The sequence below is a fragment of the Schistocerca gregaria genome, chromosome 6 (assembly GCF_023897955.1).
Source record: "Schistocerca gregaria isolate iqSchGreg1 chromosome 6, iqSchGreg1.2, whole genome shotgun sequence".
Lineage (NCBI taxonomy): Eukaryota > Metazoa > Arthropoda > Insecta > Orthoptera > Acrididae > Schistocerca > Schistocerca gregaria.
Genome location: NC_064925.1, coordinates 267,179,732 through 267,202,089, shown reverse-complemented (window position 1 = coordinate 267,202,089; position 22,358 = coordinate 267,179,732). Strand labels below are relative to the sequence as shown.

At 42.8% G+C, this 22,358-nt stretch overlaps 1 protein-coding gene across 1 annotated transcript in view; it reads right to left on the bottom strand.

Moving 5' to 3' along the window:
• LOC126278042 (NACHT domain- and WD repeat-containing protein 1) overlaps nt 1-22,358 on the bottom strand; it is a 561,974-nt gene that overhangs the window by 124,193 nt on the left and 415,423 nt on the right. Inside the window, exon 8 of the mRNA XM_049977797.1 lies at nt 5,575-5,706. Within this exon, the coding sequence (XP_049833754.1) occupies nt 5,575-5,706 (132 nt within the window). The remainder of the gene's footprint in view (nt 1-5,574; nt 5,707-22,358) is intronic.

Here is a 22,358-nt window from a genome sequence, read left to right as displayed (position 1 = left end):
TGTGCCTGTGGTTCTGTCAGTGTGATAATGTGATGTATCTGACCCCAGGAAGGTGTCAATAAAGTTTCCCCTTCCTGGGACAATGAATTCACGGTGTTCTTATTTCAATTTCCAGGAGTGTATTTATCGTCCATGTTTCACTTCCATACATGGCTACACTCCATACAAAGACTTTCAGAAATGACTTCCTGACACTTAAATCTACACTCGATGTTAACAAATTTCTCTTCTTCAGAAACGCTTTCCTTGACATTCTACATTTTATATCGTCTCTACTTCGACCATCATGTTATTTTGCTCCCCCAAATAGCAAAACTCCTTTGCTACTTTAAGTCTCTCATTTCCTAATCTAATTCCCTCAGCATCACCAGACTTAATTCGACTACAATCCACTATCCTGGTTTTGCTTTTGTTGATGTTCATCTTATATCCTCCTTTCAAGACACTATCCATTCCATTCAACTGTTCTTCCAAGTCCTTAGCTGTCTCTGACAGAACTACGATGTCATCGGCGAACCTCAAAGTTTTTATTTCTTCTCCATGGATTTTAATACCTACTCCGAATTTTTCTTTTGTTTCCTTCACTGCTTGCTCAATATACAGATTGAATAACATCGGGGAGAGACTACAACCCTGTCTCACTCCCTTCCCAACCACTGCTTCCCTTTCATGTCCCTCGACTCTTATAACTGCCATCTGGTTTCTATACAAATTGTAAATAGCCTTTCGCTCCCTGTATTTTACCTCTGCCACCTTCAGAATTTGAAAGAGAGTATTCCAGTCAAAATTGTCAAAAGCTTTCGCTAAATCTACAAATGCTAGAAACGTAGGTTTGCCCTTCCTTAATCTAGCTTCTAAGATAAGTCGTAGGGTCAGAATTGTCTCACGTGTTCCAACATTTCTACGGAATCCAAACGGATCTTCCCCGAGGTCGGCTTCTACTAGTTTTTCCATTCGTCTGTAAAGAATTCACGTTAGTATTTTGCAGCTGTGACTTATTAAACTGATAGTTCGGTAATTTTCACATCTGTCAACACCTGCTTTCTTTGGGATTGGAATTATTATATTTTTCTTGAAGTCTGAGGGTATTTCGCCTGTCTCATACATCTTGCTCACCAGATGGTAGAGTTTTGTCAGGACTGCCTCTCCCAAGGCTGTAAGTAGTTCCAATGGAATGTTGTCTACTCCGGCGGCCTTGTTTCGATTCAGGTCTTTCAGTGCTGTGTCAAACTCTTCACGCAGTATCGTATCTCCCATTTCATCTTCATCTCTACATCCTCTTCCATTTCCATTATATTGTCCTCAAGTACATCGCCCTTGTATAGACCCTCTATATACTCCTTTCACCTTTCTGCTTTCCCTTCTTTGCTTAGAACTGGGTTTCCATCTGAGCTCTTGATGTTCATACAAGTGGTTCTCTTATCTCCAAAGGTCTCTTTAATTTCCCTTAGGCAGTATCTATCTTATCCATAGTGAGATAAGACTCTACACCCTTACATTTGTCCTCTAGGCATCCCTGCTTAGCTATTTTTCACTTCTTGTCGATCTCATTTTTGAGACGTCTGTATTCCTTTTTGTCTGCTTCATTTACTGCATTTTTATATTTTCTCCTTTCATCAATTAAATTTAATATTTCTTCTGTTACCCAAGGATAACTACTAGCCCTCGTCTTTTTACCTACTTGATCCTCTGCTGCCTTCACTACTTCATCCCTCAAAGCTACCCATTCTTCTTCTACCGTATATCTTTCCCCCATTCCTGTCAATTGTTCCCGTATGCTCTCCCTGAAACTATGTACGACCTCTGGTTCTTTTAGTTTATCCAAGTCCCATCTCCTTAAATTCCCACCTTTTTGCAGTTTCTTCAATTTTAATCTACCAATAGATTGTGGTCAGAGTCCACATCTGCTCCTGGAAATGTCTTACAATTTAAAACCTGGTTCCTAAATCTCTGTCTTACCATTATATAATCTATCTGAAACCTGTCAGTATCTCCAGGCTTCTTCCATGTATACAGCCTTCTTTTATGATTCTTGAACCAAGTGTTAGCTATGATTAAGTTGTGCTCTGTGCAAAATTCTACCAGGCGGCTTCCTCTTTCATTTCTTTGCCCCAGTCCATATTTACCTACTACGTTTCCTTCTCTCCCTTTTTCTACTACCGAATTCCAGTCACCCATGACTATTAAATTTTCGTCACCCTTCATTATCTGAATAATTTCTTTTGTTTGATCATACATTTCTTCAATTTCTTCGTCATCTGCAGAGCTAGTTGGCATATAAACTTGTACTACTGTAGTAGGTGTGGGCTTCGTATCTATCTTGGCCACAATAATGCGTTCACTATGCTATTTGTAGATGCTTACCCGCATTCCTATTTTCTTATTCATTATTAAACCTACTCCTGCATTACGCCTATTTGATTTTGTGTTCATAATCCTGTATTTACCTGACCAGAAGTCTTGTTCCTCCTGCCACCGAACTTCACTAATTCCCACTATATCTAACTTTAACCTATCCATTTCCCTTTTTAAATTTTCTAACCTACCTGCCCGATTAAGGGATTTGACATTCCACCCTCCGATCCGTAGAACGCCCGTTTTCTTTCTCCTGATAACGACATCCTCTTGAGTAGTCCCCGCCCGGAGATCCGAATGAGGGACTATTTTACCTCCGGAATATTTTACCCAAGAGGACGCCATCATCATTTAATCATACAGCAGGCTGATGTCCGTCTTCAGGAACCACACGTTTGTCTGGCCTCTCAACAGATACCCCTCCGTTGTGGTTGCACCTACGGTACGGCCATCTGTATCGCTGAGACACGCAAGCCTCCCCATCAACGGCAAGGTCCATGGTTCATGGAGGGAGGGATATCAGACTATAAGAAGCAAAGTAAGAGCAATATTTTTTACGAGACAATCTCCTCATACTATAACGAGAAAGATTACATAGCGGAGAATGCACGCGTCTCATAACAGTGGTTATTAATTTTGTATGCGAAAAGTAAAAGTTTTACTGAGAAACTAACTACAGAGACAGATGTGCCATTGTTTCCTCTACGTAACACAATTTTTTGAGGCACATCAGACGTGTAGGTAGCATAAAACCGTATCTGAAGTGATCCAGACTCTGTTTTACGCATTGGACTTTCCTTGTGCTGCCGCATTTGTTGGTTTTAATTGCCTTCATGAATGCCACCAGTCAGCTTGGCAAACTACAAAAACTATGGTTTCAACACTAACATTGATGACCTGACAACTTGAAATTTCCCTCTACATTTATTGTACGATACAGTTACGTGGAGCAACCAGCGGCACTCTATATTGAGACGGGATAGACAACACAGAATTGCATTGGTCCTGTATTTTTGACGTCCCAGTCAGAACCAGTTACATTACTTTCATTATTTTTTTATGGTCTCAACCAATGCGGGTTGCTTCTGCATCGTGACATATCACATCGCCTCAGTGAGAATCACCTCGAACTTTCATTGCTAGACGATACTTGTGAACTAATAGTTCAGCCAGCCACCACTCTGTGCAATAATCACTGCACAGAGCTTGCAAGAATATTCAGAAAGCTTGCAATAAAATTCAACAAGACGACACACCACATCTCTCTAGCATATCCTACTTATAAGACATTTATAAAAGCAATAGAAGTGCTCATTTTTTAATTATTGTATTCTTATATGTCATCCTCTTCACAACCATACCACACTGCTAAAGGTGCTGAGTGTCTTATTGCAAAAGTAAATTCTTCCAGATAGTGGCCATATGTGTTCCAAATTTGTTTGACACTATTCCAGACATTTCAGAGTTGCGCTTACATATCACCACTGTTTTTACTCACACCACCAAAATATTTTGTGGTTTTGGGTTTATTGCGGTCTGGTACTAAATTTGGTTGAAATAGCCACAGGCATTTCTTTACCATGCTGAAACGTGCATGTATACACGCACATGTATACATGCTCACACTTGCTCACATACACACACACACACACACACACACACACACACACCTGCATGCGTGCACACACACACACACACACACACACACAACTCTATTGTTAATCATGACTCACCTTTTATCTGCAGCTTTGCTTGTGTTTCCTAAGGCCATGAGTATTGCACACATCTCCTCCCCTACTCTCAGTTCTACCCCTTCTCTCTGTACATCTCCTCCTCCCTCTTTCTCAATCCTCTCCTACCTTTCTTACTTCCACCATCTCCTCCCCTCACCTCCTCATCACTTCCTCTTCCTATCCATCTCCTCCTATCCCCTTCTCTGCCCATCTAACCCACCCTCACTCCTTCCACGTTCTTCTCCTTCTCATATCTTCATCTGTCTTCTCTTCATCCTCCCTGCCTCTAAATATCTCCCCCTCACCCTCCCTATCTACATATCCTTTTCCCTCTATGTTCATCTACTCTTCCCCAATCTCTGTCCACAACCTCCTCCTCCTGTATCTCTTCATATCCTCCTCCTTCTCTTACTCCATCTCCCCCTCCCAACCTTGCCATCCATGTCCTTTTCCATCTCTTTCTGTCCATATTCACCTTGCCTCTCTCTTTGCACATATCCTCTTTTCCCAGCCCTTATCCATATATTTCACCTACTCTTTCATCCCATGTCTTCCTCCAAACTCTTACTGTTCTCCTTCTCCACCTGTTCCTTTTCCATCTGCCTACTAGCCCTCTTCATCCTTCACCTGTCTCCTACACTACCCCATCTCTCTGTCTGCCTCCGCCACTCCTGTTTTTCCACCTGCTCATTATCCCTCCGCCCTTCCACTTGCCTCCTAAACCTTCCATCCTACTCCTACTCTGGTCTCTGTCTATCTCCTGCTACCCTCTCTCTTTGACACCATTCTTGCCTTGAGTTTATCCATCCCTTACTACCCCCTCTTAATACATCACCTGCTCCCCTTTTCTCATTCCCATCGTCCTCCCCCTCTCCTGTTCGTCCCCTACACTCCCCCCTTTCTCCTCAGCCATGCACCTATAGCGCTGTGCACATACAGCCCCTGTAAAGCATTCAGGTCACAACATGCCTGTCATGCAAGGCAGCCAAGATGTCAATGTTTATCAGCACTTTTCACCCCCCCCCCCCCCCCCCTCTACGAGAGCTAGGTGGTTCTTCCCTTCACAGTACAACTTCACAACTTCAGATTTGGTTGAAAGAGATCTAGTGGTTTAGGAGGTGTGGAACACACAGACACTGAAATGACCTCAAGTTTTCTCTGCATCGATCATAGCTGAACATTTGAGAAAATTGTGTGTGTTATAAAATTGGTTCAAATGGCTCTGAGCACTATGGGACTTAACATCTGAGGTCATAAGTCCCCTAGAACTTAGAACTACTTAAACCTAACTAACCTAAGGACATCACACACATCCATACCCAGGGCAGGATTCGAACCTGCGACCATAGCAGTCGCGCGGTTCCGGTCTGAAGCGCCTAGAACCGCTCGGCCACCGCGGCCGGCTGTGTGTGTTATAGATCAAACAGCCATGTCTCTATAAGTCATAATGCTGGATGCGTAATGTATACAGAAGAATGTAGCTTACTTGTTCCACAACCGTTGTGAGGTACGTGTCTCGGAGTTCTTGTGGGAAGACGTTAACCATGACAGCCAGTGTGCGTTCAATTTCAGAGCGCCATTCGCTGAGCGCCCTCTCCTTTTCATCTGGACAGTTCTCCTGAAAGAAATTAGAAATACACAAATATGACTCATCTCTTTCCAGATGCTGGTAGCTAGTGCCTAACATGCTGATCAGTTATTCCACCTGCTATGCGTTCACTTTATTCATTACGGTTATGAGTGAAATGAACGTCTGCAGAAAAAAGTGTTGAGGAAAAGCATTGCGGTTGGCTGAAGTTATGTTCCATGTATAGTTTGTTCGCTACACCCTGAATGAGAGCTCCCTGGTTCTGAATCGGCTGAAGGTTGTAGAAGTCGGTGGACTTCGAGACACCAGAGTTACGTGTGCGGCCGCTGCCAGAGTTAGTGATCTAACACTACAGTAATTGTGTGTACCTTACGTTGCGAAGTAATAGTCACTTCGTGCCGTGCCAAACCAGAGAGCACTTGCAGAACTAAAGAAAACACAGCTTGTTCCCGCCGCAAGACTGCTCTCCACGCAGTTGTTTATGTGCTGGGCTTAAGTAAGCGGAGCTGGCCTCCTCTGGTCCCATACAGCCCACTTAAAACTCATTTAGGTCTACATGAACAAATTGTCACAGGATAGCAGATAAAATGCCTGTGGACAGCCCAAGAGATTAGCGCTTTCGTGTAAATGCGATTGGTTATAGATACGTGCTAATATTCCTAAACATTTGTGAACAACTTACAAAAATTTAAACACAAATAAGATGATGTTACAACCGGAAGAGTAGAAGGAAGAGAAGGAGAGAGAGCTGTGAAGAAGGCAGATACATAAAACTAAATACTTTGCTGAATTTCAAGGAAATATGTGAACTCAGAAAAGTAAATCTAACGGAAAGTGAGTAGTTGAAATTAGAAAATATGCAGAAACAACTTGTGTTCATATACCTGTAGCTCATAATGTGTGGTGAAGTCTGAAGCGATGTTTATTCGTAGGTGGATGACAAATAGTTGGAGATGATGCTAATAGTATCCGTGCAATAACAGACGTTCATATCAATTTGAAACTAGTGTGCTGAGATATATCACCGTGCACCTTAAGCCCTCACCGCCAATCGATAAATTGCTCAGCGACACACGTCACTTCTGAGATACTCGTCGTTGCGCTAGGCTAAACCGAAGATCATACTTTACTTTTGCTAGAAACTGCCTCAGATGCAGCACACAGAATATCAAAACACTGGTGACGATCTGCAGCTGTAGTAATATTATGAAATTTTGTTGCGGTTGCGAATATTTTTGACATCAAACGTACTAGGTATGGAAGTCACTCCTATCTGGTAACACATGAAAATTTTTGCCAAACTGGGACTCGAAACCGGATTTATCGGTTATCACAAGCATTCACCTTTACTGCCTCGGCTATCCGTGCACACTTCCAGTAGCAACCTAAACTTCCATATACCATAGTGTCTATACCACCATTGCTCTCAGCTTACCTGGATTCCCGCAACGGGGCTGATGAGACAAACGCGTTAGACATTAGTATTATCCTCCTTTTATACGTCCACATTGTAATATCTGTTATTACAATGTGTGTTCTATCAAGAATGCATGCATGATTTCCATACTTAATGTAGCTGATGTCAAAGATGTTCGCGATTGTGACAAAATTTCAAAATATGTTTACACCTTAAAGCTGACTCAAACAGCTGCCCGAGTGATAGCGATGGACGATTATAAGAAAGAGTCGATTAACTGGTCTTTACAATTACCATTATCATATCGATTAACTGTATGCTAATAATCGATTTTCGAGCAATTACCATGTTAAATCTTTATCTTTATAGCTACTAAACATCCCAGTAAAACTATTTTTTACAATAAAAATGTTTGTTCTACCAAAAATAACCTACATTACTCTGTTAACAAAGACTCTGTAGTGTACATCGTAACGAGTACCCACCACTGAGTCTCGAACGGCGAGCTGTTTCTTTCTACCCTGTCTGTTAAAACAGTATTTCATAAGTAACACATAGTAACTTGGAAAGGGCACACAACACTAAGGTTTGGCTGAGGATGGAAGTCCTTCTGGCTCATAGGCGGGCAGGGTACGGAGGAAGAATGCCATCGTACCCACTGCCGTGTAATGTGTGGACGTGAAAGGGAGAATGTTCACTTACTTCCGTCCAGCGCTGACAACTCATGGGTTTATCAGCCTCGTACCGATAAGCAGCAATGGTATAAATTACGACAGAAGTGACAAGTGTTGGTGAAAGAACATCATAGAGACGCTCATGTTCAAGCACACTTGTTACATTAATTTTTTGTGAATTGTCACCCTCTTAACCACGCTATTAAGTTAGACTGCCGATGTTGGCAGCATGGTAAACAGAACTTAGTCGACACGAAATGGTCCGACCTGTGTCGACGTTACACGATGAATACAAGAGGACAGTCCGACTTCTTTCCATAATCAAGTTATATAGATAGCAAGTCAACAACACTCAACAGGATTTGAAACAAAAGGGAAAAAGTACATTACTAGAGCATTTAAACTCACAAATAAGAAAATTCAGTTTACAGTGGAGCTGCAGGCTGTTCTATAAATTTGTTGGACCTTAATATAGATATTCGTACAACAAATTATGTATTTAACATTTACTGAAAAAAACGTAGCTATTGATACAACAATGTCTGCAAGCTCCCAGCGTCCACACGGTCACAAACATGCAGCTTCCCCATTCAATGGAGCATCGCCTTGTATATGTTCCACTATTCAAATCAACCTTTCAAACAGAACTACAAACTATCAAACAAACTGCTTCCAGCAATTGCTAAAGTTCTGCCCTGACTGATAATATTCTACGAAAAAAGAAAATGAATAAAATTACACCACATCTATACGCTGGGCAATAACAATCACTCGTTAGTTTCAAAGTCTGGTGCAAAATTCCATAGCTTGGCAACATTTCAGACAATCTTGCAGAAATGAATCTTACAGAAAAGACCTGCATTGCATAACACCAATAATGTATCAAAATTTTTATTCAATAGCGAAGATAAAATGCAACTCTTGTCAGAGAGTGGTATAAATAAAATCCTTTGCAAGCATCGTAACAAAGTTTATATTGGTCAGTCAGGCAGAGCTGTGGCAATTCAGCTACGTGAAAATGAGAGAATTTGGCGATTGAAGAAGATAGATTCGACCTTTTCCTGCTTTGTTAACCATTTGTAACTTTCAGAGTAGTGACACAGGTGGGGAATTTTGAGTAAAACCTACACAATTCTCTTGTTGCCATGTTAAAATTTGCATCCTTTGCCAAAACTCACCTCACTAATATGTCGTGCAGACGCAATTGCGACAGAATTCTGAAACAGTGATTCACTGAGTTTATTTAGTGAGAAACTGAGTGAAAGTAAGGCCAGCATCTTATGAAAAAGCAAATCCTCAGTACAAAATAAACTTGTAATGACTTCACTTGTGTTGTTTCAAAACTTATAGCATTTCTCGTTTTACCAGCTATTGATGGCCCTTAAAAATTACATTCCTTTATCGGTAAAGTCTGTAGTTGGTGGAATAACAGGGAAGAAATGAAGTTTTGCATAATAACCATATGACAAAATACTTTCCTTTTTGTATGCTATCATTTGGCAATATTTCACTTCGATATCTCAAAACGTTCATAAATTATGAGAAATGTTGTGGATATTTCACTTCGGCTTTATTGCTGGTGCAATGCGATCGCCAATGAGCGTGCTGCATCAGATCAATTTTCTTGAGATTGGTGACAGATAGCGGCCTCCACTCAAGTCTAAAGGAAAATTCAATATATTAGCTAAATTTTATATGCAGCAACATGTTATGTAGTATGCAGCAAAAGCAAAGTCGTAGCGACCTCTGTTTTTCATTGCAAACTTTTTCGAATTTCGCGCAGTTTGTTACTTCTACGTAAATATCACAATAACTATGATCATTAACGAAACGATCGGCACATCACAATGAACCTGACATATAAAGCTATAAGTAAAGCAGAAAAGTTTTTTTTTTTTTTTTTTTTTTTTTTCAGAAAGATAGCGAGCGTGCTCGACTCGGGCATTGCCAACCGGCCGAAAGGTGGAAAACGCTTGTCGGCTTTCCTTCTAAACAAACGAGCGAACTTGCCCAGCGCTTTGGACGAGAACTAGTCGCTGTGCATTAGTCACCTTATCGTGCGCGACCTATATCTGTGTATATCATGTTTATGTGTGTTTGTGACATTCAGTTGTCATCTCATGATGGCCAGAAAAGCCGAGAGGTGGTTCGTGAGAAGATAAATACAATTTTAATAAATGGCAACCAATGCTGTACAATCGCAATCAAGTTATGAGACTCTTTTATTAGAACATGTTGCGCGTTTCGGAATTACACCGATCTTCGGACATCACAAACTTCAACTCCGTAACCTACCAAGCGTACAGCCTTGACAACGCAAAGAAAGTATCGAATAACATATGACTGCGACACTTTCTTTGAGTTGTCATGCCTGTACGCATGGTAGGTTAGGAAGGAGTTGAAGTTTGTGATGTCTGAAGATGGGTGTGATCCCGAAACGCGCAACATGTTTTAATACGAGTAAATGAGTCTATTGAACATTTCATGACTTTATTGCGACTGTACAGCACTGGTTGCCAATTATTAACATAAAAATGATCGCAGGCCTCAGGCGGGATTTTATGTGCTGTATATCAAACACAATTTTGCAGAATATTAGGAAGTGTTTTTTCTGTTTAATACTATTATCATGTTCTGCCAAACACCGATGGACAATACAGCATTGAAATAGTTAAATCGTAAGTATAGCCGATTAGGTAAAATTAATTGACATGAAAGAAATCTGGATATATCCACATTAGATTAGCAAAGAAGTGACGATAAATCGATTACTTGCAATTAATCGCCCATCTGTCGCGCAGGCAGAGCGAGGGCTAGCGTTAACAATCGAGTGGTTGAATGGTGCTCGTTGCAATTGAGTCCAGTAGACATGACCCGTTGGCGTACTAACAAAGTTCCGATGGCGTTCAGCTGTTGCTTTTATCTGCATTCTCTTCATGCAAATAAAGAAGGTGATTACGTGATATTAACAGTAAACAAGAAGACTATGGCGAATTTCAACGTATTTCCAGGGGACAGTCATTTTGTGCAGAGCTTTTCTGCATTTATTTCATTTCCTAGTATTCCCAAGAATAATATTGTATTATTACAGTGTGCAGGCCTAATTTCTGCATACTTATTACTCTATCAACTGAACTCTATTTTATTCAGCAATATTCATATGGTAGTGTATATTACACAAGTATGCATTTACTTATAAAAATATGTAATTAACGCAGATCACCTCGCATTTTTCTGTGATTCGCTAGAGACAGCTGCAGAACTAATCGGCGAAATAAAGAGACAATCACAAAAGGTAGTTGTCCAGATTTCCTCCGAGAAAACTGAATTTATTAGAAAATTCAAGTCGGCACCTAGAGTTCTAGTGATAGAAGTATGTAAAATAAAACGGACGGAGAAGGAGAGTGGAGAGCACAACATATCTGAAAAAAATGTGTGGTGTCACCGCCAGACACCAAACTTGCTAGGTGGTAACCTTTAAATCGGCCGCGGTCCGGTAGTATACGTCGGACCCGCGTGTCGCCACTATCAGTGATTGCAGACCGAGCGCCGCCACACGGCAGGTCTAGAGAGACTTCCTAGCACTCGCCCCAGTTGTACAGCCGACTTTGCTAGCGATGGTTCACTGACTTCTACGCTCTAATTTGCAGAGGCGATAGTTAGAATAGCCTTCACCTACGTCAATTGCTACGACCTAGCAAGGCGCCACTATAAGTTATTATTGATATTGTGTCATGTACCGTCAAGAGCGACGTTCGTCATTAATGGATTAAAGTTAAGTATTCCACCATCTACGTCCGTTGTTTCTAAATTCTAATCTCCTTCTCCTGTTCTAGACCTCACGCCAGCCTGCTTGAGCTAAATCGCGTGCCTTTCGGCCTCCTCTAGTAACACGGTGTTGGCTCTCCTGCCAACCACAACAAAATGCACATCAACTTTCCAAAAGTGGCTACAAGCAGAAATAAATATTAATTACTGTCCAAGGTACGAAATTACTGTACAGTAATATGACCAGAGGCTCTATATTCTGCTGACTGTCTTGCTATGAGTAATAAAGGTCCGACTGAGAAATTATAAACAACAGAATAACAGATCTTCAGGAAAATTTTAGGCCCAATCAAAGAAAATGTGGAATTCAGGAGAAAAGTACGTAATATAAACACATGTACAAAAGGTAGGCCTGTATGAGTCCTGCAAGGTTGAGCAATCAGATCTTCTGTTACTTTCTCAATAAGAAACCTAAGGTCACGCAGGTCACCAAGGTAGAGAAAGACATCTACATCTGCATTCATACTCCGCAAGCCACTATATGATATGTGGCAGAGGGTGACCTGTACAACCACTAGTCATTTCCGTTCCTGATCCACTCGCAGATAGAACGACGGATGAGCCACAATTTCTCGTATTTTATCTTCGTAGCCCTCACGTGAAATGTATGTTGGCGGCAGCAGGATAATTCTGCAGTCAACTTCAAATGCCGGTTCCCTAAATTTGCTGAGTAGTTTCCCTTGAAAACAACGTCGTCTTCCCTCCAGGAATTCCCATTTGAGTTAATGAAGCATCTGCTTAATGCCTGTGTATTGTTCGAACCTACTGGTGACAAATGTAGTGGCACACCTCTAAATTGCTTCGAAGTCTTTCTGCAATCCGACCTGGTGCATATTTCAAACACTGGAACACTACTCAAGAATAGGTCGCACTAATGACCTATAAGGTGCGACAATAAAGTAATTAGACTTATTTTCTTTGCAAGATGTGGCAACCCTGCAGGCTTGTGTAGGCACAATATCTTTGACCTTGGTCTATAAGCTGCTTCTAGTCCAAGTGGCACATCGATGCAACTGCTCAATCGTGAGTTGTGCTGTAATAAGTTAACATGTGTTTGTGTCTCTCATCACGGAAATGTAACCGCATAATATTGCGCAATGATATGTCATTTCTTTTTGCGTTAAATTGGGTGAAAAGGTGACGACGACTTACGGTAAGCTTCAGACGGCTTTTGGAGAGGAGGTTATGTCAAGAGCTCAAGCTTTACGTTGGCATAAGATATTTAGTGATGGCAGAACGAATGTTGAAGATGAAGACCGCAGTGGACGACCATCAACCTCACGGACGGATGTCAACTCGGCTAGGGTGCGTGAACTCATACGATCTCATCGAAGATTATCCGTGAAAATGATTGCAGAAGAATGATTTTAGAAAGACTTTGTAAAAGAGTTCTTCGTGTCTGTGCCAACATTGCTGATAATTGGATTGGATCCTGCATCACGATAATGCGCCATCCCATACTGCTATGTCAGTACAGTAACTTTTAACATCAAAACAGATTTCAGTACTCACACAGCCACCTTATTCACCAGATATCGCTCCGTGCGACTTTTTTCTATTTCCAAGAGTCAAAACGGCGGTCAAGGGACACCATTTTCAAACAACACAAGATCTCCAAAACGCTGGAGAATATTACAGAAGATGAGTTCCGGAAATGTTACCATCAATGGCAGAAGCACTAGAAAAAGTGTGTGCAATCAGAAGGGAACAACTTTGAAGGAGACAACACTAAACTTGACTAAAACTGTAAGCAACATTTTCTTCACATCAGTCTCTACATTATTGTCACACATAGTATATGCGGCCTCCTTTACAGATGAACTACACTTCCGTAACATTGTACCAGTAAACCGAAGGAGACCATTCGCCTTGCCTGCCACAATCGTCACATGCTCGTTTCATTTCATATCGCTTTGCAACGTTAGGCGCAGATATTTAAACTACGTGACTGTCTACCAGGACACTACTAATGATGTATCCCAGCATTACGGGTTTATTTTTCCTACTCATCAGCATTAACTTACAGTTTCCTACATTTAGAGCTAGCTGCCATTCATCACAACAACTAGAGGTTTTGTCTAAGTCACCTAGTATCATCGTACAGTCACTCACCTTCGACACTTTCCCGTACAACGTCAGCCAACAACCGCAGGATGCTACCCATCCTGTCTGCCAAATCGTTTACGAATATAGAAAGTAACAGCTGTCGTTCATAAACCCTGCGGCTCTCGCTGGGGATCGTCAGCAGACATTCTGCGGTTATCAGCACTTGGTTGGGTATATTCAGCAGCAGAGTACTGTGCGCCTGCCTGGCTTAACGGTCCACTCATAAAATAGATAGAACTACAACTTAACGAGGCCTTGCACATTGTAGGTAGGCTGTTTAGGTTTTTATATTGGTAAGGCCAATTAGCGCTCCGTAAGAAAATCACTGACTGTGCTGTGTGCAGTCTGTGGCTGATTGGCATTGTTGGAATATTTGCTATTGTAGTGTTGGACAGTTGGATGTGAACAGCGCATAGCGTTGCGCAGTTGGAGGTGAGCCGCCAGCAGTGGTGGATGTGGGGAGAGAGATGCCAGAGTTTTGAGAGCGGACGGTCTGAACGGGTGTCTGTCAGAAAAAGGAAATTTTTAAGACTGGATGTCATGAATTGATATATGTATTATCAGTTTTGAACACTATTAAGGTAAATACATTGTTTGTCATCTATCAAATTCTTTCATTTACTAACTATGCCTATCAGTAGTTAGTGCTTTCAGTAGTTAGAATCTTTTGTTTAGCTGGCAGTATTGGCGCTCGCTGTATTGCAGCAGTTCAAGTAATGAAGATTTTTGTGAGGTAAGTGATTCATGAAAGGTATAGGTTATTCTTTTGTAGGGATTATTGAAAGTCACATTGTGTTGTGCTAAAAAAATACTGTGTGTGAGTTTAGTGATAATCAGAATAAGTAAAGAGAGAACTGTCTGAGTATGTTGTGTATTACTCAGCTGTTTCTGTATCAAATAACGTAAGAATTTTACCAGCACAGTGATTCATAAATTTTTCTAAGGGGACATTTCAACATTGTTAGTGGGTCAGTACGATATACTCCAACATACTGGCTACTTATCATGAGCCACATTCCAGCTCCTGATATCAGACGGAAGAGCGTTCTACTCCGTCAATAACAGAAGATTGCTAAGAACACCGACCTTCCAATAATGGCCGACGCATTCCGTGTGTAGCGAAAATCACTAAGGTCAAGATATCCGATTCTGTTCACAGCCAGGACTCTCATGGAAACTGAACTCAATCCCACAGATGAATGGAAACGCTAGTGGCAACAAAACTGTTCGACACACTGACTGAAGGTGCCTTGCATCTGGAAGAAACCCCCTGGATTCGACCAGCCTCGGGCAGTTTGGACTGTCTTGAACCGCATCCGAACGGGCCATGGACGACATGCAGATGCTCTCTACAAGTGGGGCAGATCTTCATCAACGACAGACAGTTGCTCATGATGTATCGACAAGTCGAGAGTGCGCCTATAAGGGTGCTTTCGAAGATTTCCTCACAACGACGAGTCGCGTTATAAAATACATAAAATACCTTGATCTCCTTCTATAGCCGTTGTTATTTGTGTTATTTTATGATGAAGAGCTGTGCTTAAATGTTGATGTGTAGTTGTGTTGTAATCTTTGTATATGTATTGCCATGTGATAAATAAGTAAATACACTCCTGGAAATTGAAATAAGAACACCGTGAATTCATTGTCCCACGGAAGGGGAAACTTCATTGACACATTCGTGGGGTCAGATACATCACATTATCACACTGACAGAACCACAGGCACATAGACACAGGCAACAGAGCATGCACAATGTCGGCACTAGTACAGTGTATATCCACCTTTCGCAGCAATGCAGGCTGCTATTCTCCCATCGAGACGATCGTAGAGATGCTGGATGTAGTCCTGTGGAACGGCTTGCCATGCCATTTCCACCTGGCGCCTCAGTTGGACCAGCGTTCGTGCTGGACGTGCAGACCGCGTGAGACGACGCTTCATCCAGTCCCAAACATGCTCAATGGGGGACAGATCCGGAGATCTTGCTGGCCAGGGTAGTTGACTTACACCTTCTAGAGCACGTTGGGTGGCACGGGATACATGCGGACGTGCATTGTCCTGTTGGAACAGCAAGTTTCCTTGCCGGTCTAGGAATGGTAGAAAGATGGGTGCGATGACGGTTTGGATGTACCGTGCACTATTCAGTGTCCCCTCGACGATCACCAGAGGTGTACGGCCAGTGTAGGAGATCGCTCCCCACACCATGATGCCGGATGTTGGCCCTGTGTGCCTCGGTCATATGCAGTCCTGATTGTGGCGCTCACCTGCACGGCACCAAACACGCATACGACCACCATTGGCACCAAGGCAGAAGCGACTCTCATCGCTGAAGACGACACGTCTCCATTCATCCCTCCATTCACGCCTGTCGCGACACCACTGGATTAGGGCTGCACGATGTTGGGGCGTGAGCGGAAGACGGCCTAACGGTATGCGGGGCCGTAGCCCAGCTTCATGGAGACGGTTGCGAATGGTCCTCGCCGATACCCCAGGAGCAACAGTGTCCCTAATTTGCGGGGAAGTGGCGGTGCGGTCCCCTACGGCACTGCGTAGAATCCTACGGTCTTGGCGTGCATCCGTGCGTCGCTGCGGTCCGGTCCCAGGTCGACGGGCACGTGCACCTTCCGCCGACCACTGGCGACAACATCGATGTACTGTGGAGACCTCACGCCCCACGTGTTGAGCAATTCATCGGTACGTCCACCCTGCCTCCCGCATGCCCACTATACGCCCTCGCTCAAAGTCCGTCAACTGCACATACAGTTCACGTCCACGCTGTCGCGGCATGCTACCAGTGTTAAAGACTGCGATGAAGCTCCGTATGCCACGGCAAACTGGCTGACACTGACGGCGGCGGTGCACAAATGCTGCGCAGCTAGCGCCATTCGACGGCCAACAACGCGGTTCCTGGTGTGTCCGCTGTGCCGTGCGTGTCATCATTGCTTGTACAGCCCTCTCGCAGTGTCCGGAGCAAGTATGGTGGGTCTGACACATCGGTGTCAATGTGTTCTTTTTTCCATTTCCAGGAGTGTAAATAGCTGTCCCCTTCCACGGGTACTCCTGACGATACCACAGTCTCTGGTAACCACTCGTCGTCGAAGACAACCAACAGTCGCTGTCGAGGATAATATACTGGATTCTCTTACTTAAAAAGTCTTCGAGACCCTCACATATGTGGGAATCTTTTCTATATGCTCGTACCTTCGTTAACAGTCTGCACTCGGTTACCGTCTCAAATGCTTGTCGGAAATATAGAAACATGAAATCTGCTATGAACTTCCTGGCAGGTTTAAACTATGTGCCCGACCGAGACTCGAACTCGGGACCTTTGCCTTTCGCGGGCAAGTGCTCTACCATCTGAGCTAACGAAGCACGACTCACGTCCGGTACTCACAGCTTTGCTTCTGCCAGTATCTCGTCTCCTACCACTGGCAGAGCACCTGCCCGCGAAAGCCAAAGGTCGCGAGTTCGAGTCTCGGTCGGGCACACAGTTTTAATCTGCCAGGAAGTTTCACATCAGCGCACACTCCGCTGCAGAGTCAAAATCTCATTCTGGATCAAATCTGCTGTTGCCCTCCATCCATAGTTCACAGTATTACATCTGAGGAAAGGGTAAGCTGTGTTTCACCCGAACGATGCTTTCTATAACCGTGTTGATCCATGGACATGTTTTGGGTCTCGAACTCAGTCGAACTCAGAACATGTTCTAGAGTTCTGCAGCAAGCCTTTGTTGATCATATTGGTCTGCAATTTTGCCAGTTCGTCCTCTTACCCTTAATATCTACAGAAGTCATCTGCGTTTTTTTCCAATCGCTTTGGACTAAGCGCTGGGCTCAGGGGCGGTGGCAAGGAGGGAGGCGCTATGGGGGCTATAGCTCCCCCCCTCCCTCCCAAGGGAGTGTCATATTACACTGGATAAAATGACTTCAGAAATCAGCGAATATATTACTCCAACAGATTCAATCATTTTTTTATAATTATGTAGCAATATAGGTTCCAATGTATTTCAAACACATTTTAACGAAAGAATAAGAGAGGCAAATGGCTTGCTATCTAAACCAATAAATCTCATTTAACTTAAAATGGGCGTCTTATTATTTATAAGTACACATTTTTTACCCCGTCGGCCATGGTGGCCGAGCGGTTCTAGGCACTTCAGTCACAGGTTCGAATCCTGCCTCGGACATGGATGTGTAAGATGTCCTTAGGTTAGTTAGGTTTAAGTAGTTCTAAGTTCTAGGGAACTAATGACCTCAGTTGTTTAGTCCCATAGTGCTCAGAGCCATTTGAACCATTTTTTTACCCTGAATTCCAAGACAGTACCAAAAACTACTTTAAGCAACACCAAATTTTACCAGTTTGTCGGTGGAGGACCCCAGCTCTCCTTTTGTTAAGCGATATTCCATCCCCCCCCCCTCCCCCCCTCCCGCTTGGCGACTTCTAGAATCGCTCCCAGCTGGGTTGGAGATTCGCGATAAATGCAAGACGCGGCAATAACACTGCGTCAATAAACACATCCCGCCGAAAATAAAATAAAAGAGCACCGTGTGTCCCAAAAAATGCAAAAATTGAAAACTAGCAAAATGTGGACTGAAGTGAGGGAGGAACAGCATAGGAAAAGAAAGCGGAAATTATGGGCTAAAGTTACATTCCCAGGCGCTAGATCAGATGAAATAGCGTTGTCCGGGCATGAACAGGACGAAGAAAAGATGAAGAATGTGGAATAAAATAATACTGTGTGATCCATCTTGCACCTATTTTCCGTCGCGCTGCCACCATTTTTGAAACATTCTTGTGTTCCTTATGGCGTGTAACACACAAAAATACGTTTGCACCCACCAGATACTTAGGTTGCTTCCGACATTTATCGCACTTGCCCGTCTCAATTTCTGTAGCAATTCACAACCCACAGAGAGCAAGAACTCCAGGCTTCTATTTAATCGCGTCGGAACCACGCTACAGCGTGCAGGAAGCTGACCGCGGCGAGGTCTCTCCTCTCCTTGTTTGACAGAGCCCTTAAGGACTTCCGTAAACGATAAAACAGTTTATCAAACTCGACTAGTTTCTTAATTTATTTTACAAACCGACTCGTTTGTTAAACATATAATTCGCGTCTGTTGTGTTTCAGGGAAAGTTTGATTGACGGTAGATTTAACAAGATGGCGGATGTTGTTTGCGTTTGCTACGATCGTGAGTTTCCACAATTGTGGAAACAAATAAGTACTGGCATTTACCAATATGGTAGAGATGTTGCGTCTTTCCCAGCCAAACATTAAGCAGGAAATGGTGAAGGAAATCAGTATTCTACTCGCAACGAACAAGTGGGAGTGCTACAAAAATATCGAATCTCTCTGGTTCTTCCACGAACGATGTGTATGTTCCCAAGTTGTGGTATTTAATGAACTTTCGTTATAGACCATACAGAATACATTTTCGAGTAAGTTTATTTTCAAAGTGATTGCAAAACAGTTCTATTGAAAGTTTGACTGTCCATTCGGAGAAGTTTGATGTAATAATCAAGTTGTGAGCGTAATGTTTCCTTTAGCAGATTTTCGACCGTCCCCTGGACCTGCGTCCTATTTTTCTGTACGTTCCGAAACGCTGTACATAGAAACGGAATTTTTCGGAGTTCATATCAAGGGTTCTTTGCTGATGGAAAGGTAGGGTTAAGTGTTCTGGGTAGCCCTAGGAATGGGGATCATTCGTATAGCAAAGAGAAGGATTTTCTTACTGTGACTATCACACAGGACAGGTTCAAAGTTTGAATATTACATACTTCCTCTAGTTTAGGCAGATGGAGCAAAACAGTTGATTCTTTTTGCAATAGATGAAGTCTGCGGTGCGCCTCAACGGATTTATGGAGGTTCAATTTAGTTCTTGAACGGTTCTTGAAAAAACCCGAATGTTTTTCACCATTTTATCGGCGTTAGCAACGAATATCTAAACAACCAACCGCAACAAATTACTCAAATTTTATTGGTACATTCTCTAGGCATTTATCTAGAAGTGTCATCTTCCCGCTTTCAAAAATCGTTATCCGTTGTCGAGAAATACCCCAAAAACATGGTTTCTGGGCATCAAAAACAAGCCGCGGAGTCTAAGACAGGTACGCACAGCAAATGGCTGACGTTTTTACGACATATTTGTAAGATGTTTCTCTGGAATAAACTTAAAAATTTCACTGACATCTCTATCTGTTTCAGAGATACAGATGTTCAAAGTTACCCTACGTGTGCACGTAAAAACTGTTATGGGGCGAAAACGTAGTTCCTAAAGTGACGTAGCACGAGAAATATGCAATAAACTTTCGTTTGTCGCGCCCCTCTGCTGCCAAAAATGGAAAATTCGCGTCCCTTTTCACAATAATAATACCGTGTTGTCACAACAAGCTCCTGAAAATGCGACCGATTAGCTCATTGTCTTGGGGTGGATCGTTAAAAGGGAACGCAGAAAGCACTTGGTGAGCGAGAAAAGAGAAATGCGTGTGTATTAATTTCTCCCTCGGCATTGCGAATATAAAGGTGGTGCGTGTACCTTGTATCGATCAGTCGCCACAGTGTAAATACCGTACGGATGCAATATAGATTAGTGAAGACCTGTTACTAGAGCCCCAATTTCCATTCACTATCGTATCTTAAACATACATACATTCAATTACTGCTACAAGAAGAAAGTTGCACAATGAAGCAAAAAACAATAAAAAGACGCATTATCAAAATTCAGTTTTAAATTATTTCATTTTGGCGCATGTTTTTATCCAAAACGTTGGCCGACGGCCACCAGTTCCGCTCTGCAGAACATGTGGGTCGGCAGTCAAGTCAACATCCCCCCTCTCAGAAACACGGCGGCAAACGACATTCCCTCTGTATCACGCACGCCTTTGAGGTAAGCCGCTAACTAAAACGGCGCGTACGACAACCACAACAATACTGTCCGTGCATTAAAATTGTTTCCTCCGTTCCATTTTGGGACAATGTCTCATCTTGCAGAACTGGGGAGTGCGGTGAGTACACTTCACAGTTCTAAACAAATTTATTCACGCGTACAAATGTGTATGAATTCCTAAGGGACCAAACATCTGAGGTCATCGGTCCTTCGTCTTACACACTACTTAAACTTGCTTATGCTAAGAACAACAGACACACTCATGCCCGAGGAAGGACTGGAGCCTCCGGCGAGAGGGACCGCGCAATCCGTCACATGGCGCCTCTAACCGAGCGGCAACTCATCGTGGCTTTACGCGTTCATTGGATCATGAGCGGTAGAGTATTTGTTACAGAGCGAAACTTTGAAGTTAGTGTTTTATCTCAAGGGCTTGCAGGTGGAGGAGAGCGAGAGAGTACGTTATCTGTTTCCGTTTCGGAGCTGCCAACCGGCGAGTTCGCGTGCATTATACCAAAAGGCTGCAAAAATGGTTCAAATGGCTCTGGGCACTATGGGACTTAACATCTAGGGTCCTTAGTCGCCTAGACTTAGAACTACTTAAACCTAACTAGCCTAAGGACATCACACATATCCATGCTCGAGGCGGGATTCGAACCTGCGACCATAGCGGTCGCGCGGTTCCAGAGTGAAGCACGTAGAACTGCTCGGCCAAAATGGCCGGCCACAAGGCTGCAATGGTAAAAATTTGACATGGAAGAAACACTGATTCGAGATTGCGCATTCCACAGATAGACGGTCATCTTATAATGCTTTATTCACATGTATCAGGGAAAATGAAACTGTTTTAAAGGTTTTGTAGCAGTTATTAGAAAAACACGACATCTCAAAACGTAATGTGCATTCCAGGTCGTGTCAAATAGTATTATAGAAATACAATTAACACCGCTCGTAATAAATCGCTCAAAAATGTCTCAAATGGCCCTGAGCATTATGGGACTTAACATCTGAGGTCATCAGTCCCCTAGAACTTAGAACTACTTATAGGTAACTAACCTAAGGACATCACACAAATCCATGCCCGAGGTAAGATTCGAACTTGCGACCGTAGCGGTCGAGCGGTTCCAGACTGAAGCGCCTAGAACCGCTCGGCCAGCCGGCCGGCAATTAATCGCTCATTTCGTTATTATTTACATGTCAACGCCAGACAATACACCACGACACAGCATCGCTTCTCTCGCATCTTTACTGCCACAACAGTAATATTTTGACGATGGCGACAGTGGGGAAAAATAAGTTTATCGATACTAAATGTTCTGACTTCTTCTAAATATGCCACAGGGAGAACAACTAAAAATGTGCGTACTGCACCACTCTCGGCCATTTTCCTCCGTGGATTTCAAGGAAACGCTTTTGCTTTGACGAATAACAACAAAGGGGAGAAAATGGTTTAGGCCTACTGTGTTGTATTTTACTCACAATTCTATGGTACAAAGCAGTCCAAAAATTGGCAAAATTTTTCACTTCTAAAATAATACCACAGATTTTGCATAATCTTGAATTTGGTCATCATTCACATGAGTAAAGAGAGTACCTGTTATTCCTATGCAACTTACTGTAACATGTCCATTGAAGCGAGGAAAGTTATTTGTATCCCTTATGAATTTCTAAATAAAAGAAATAAAATAAAAAAATTCTTCGACATATGCAAATATTCCCTAAATGGTCAATACACCCATTTGCATGGAAATCCGGGTCTACTCATTACAGAAATG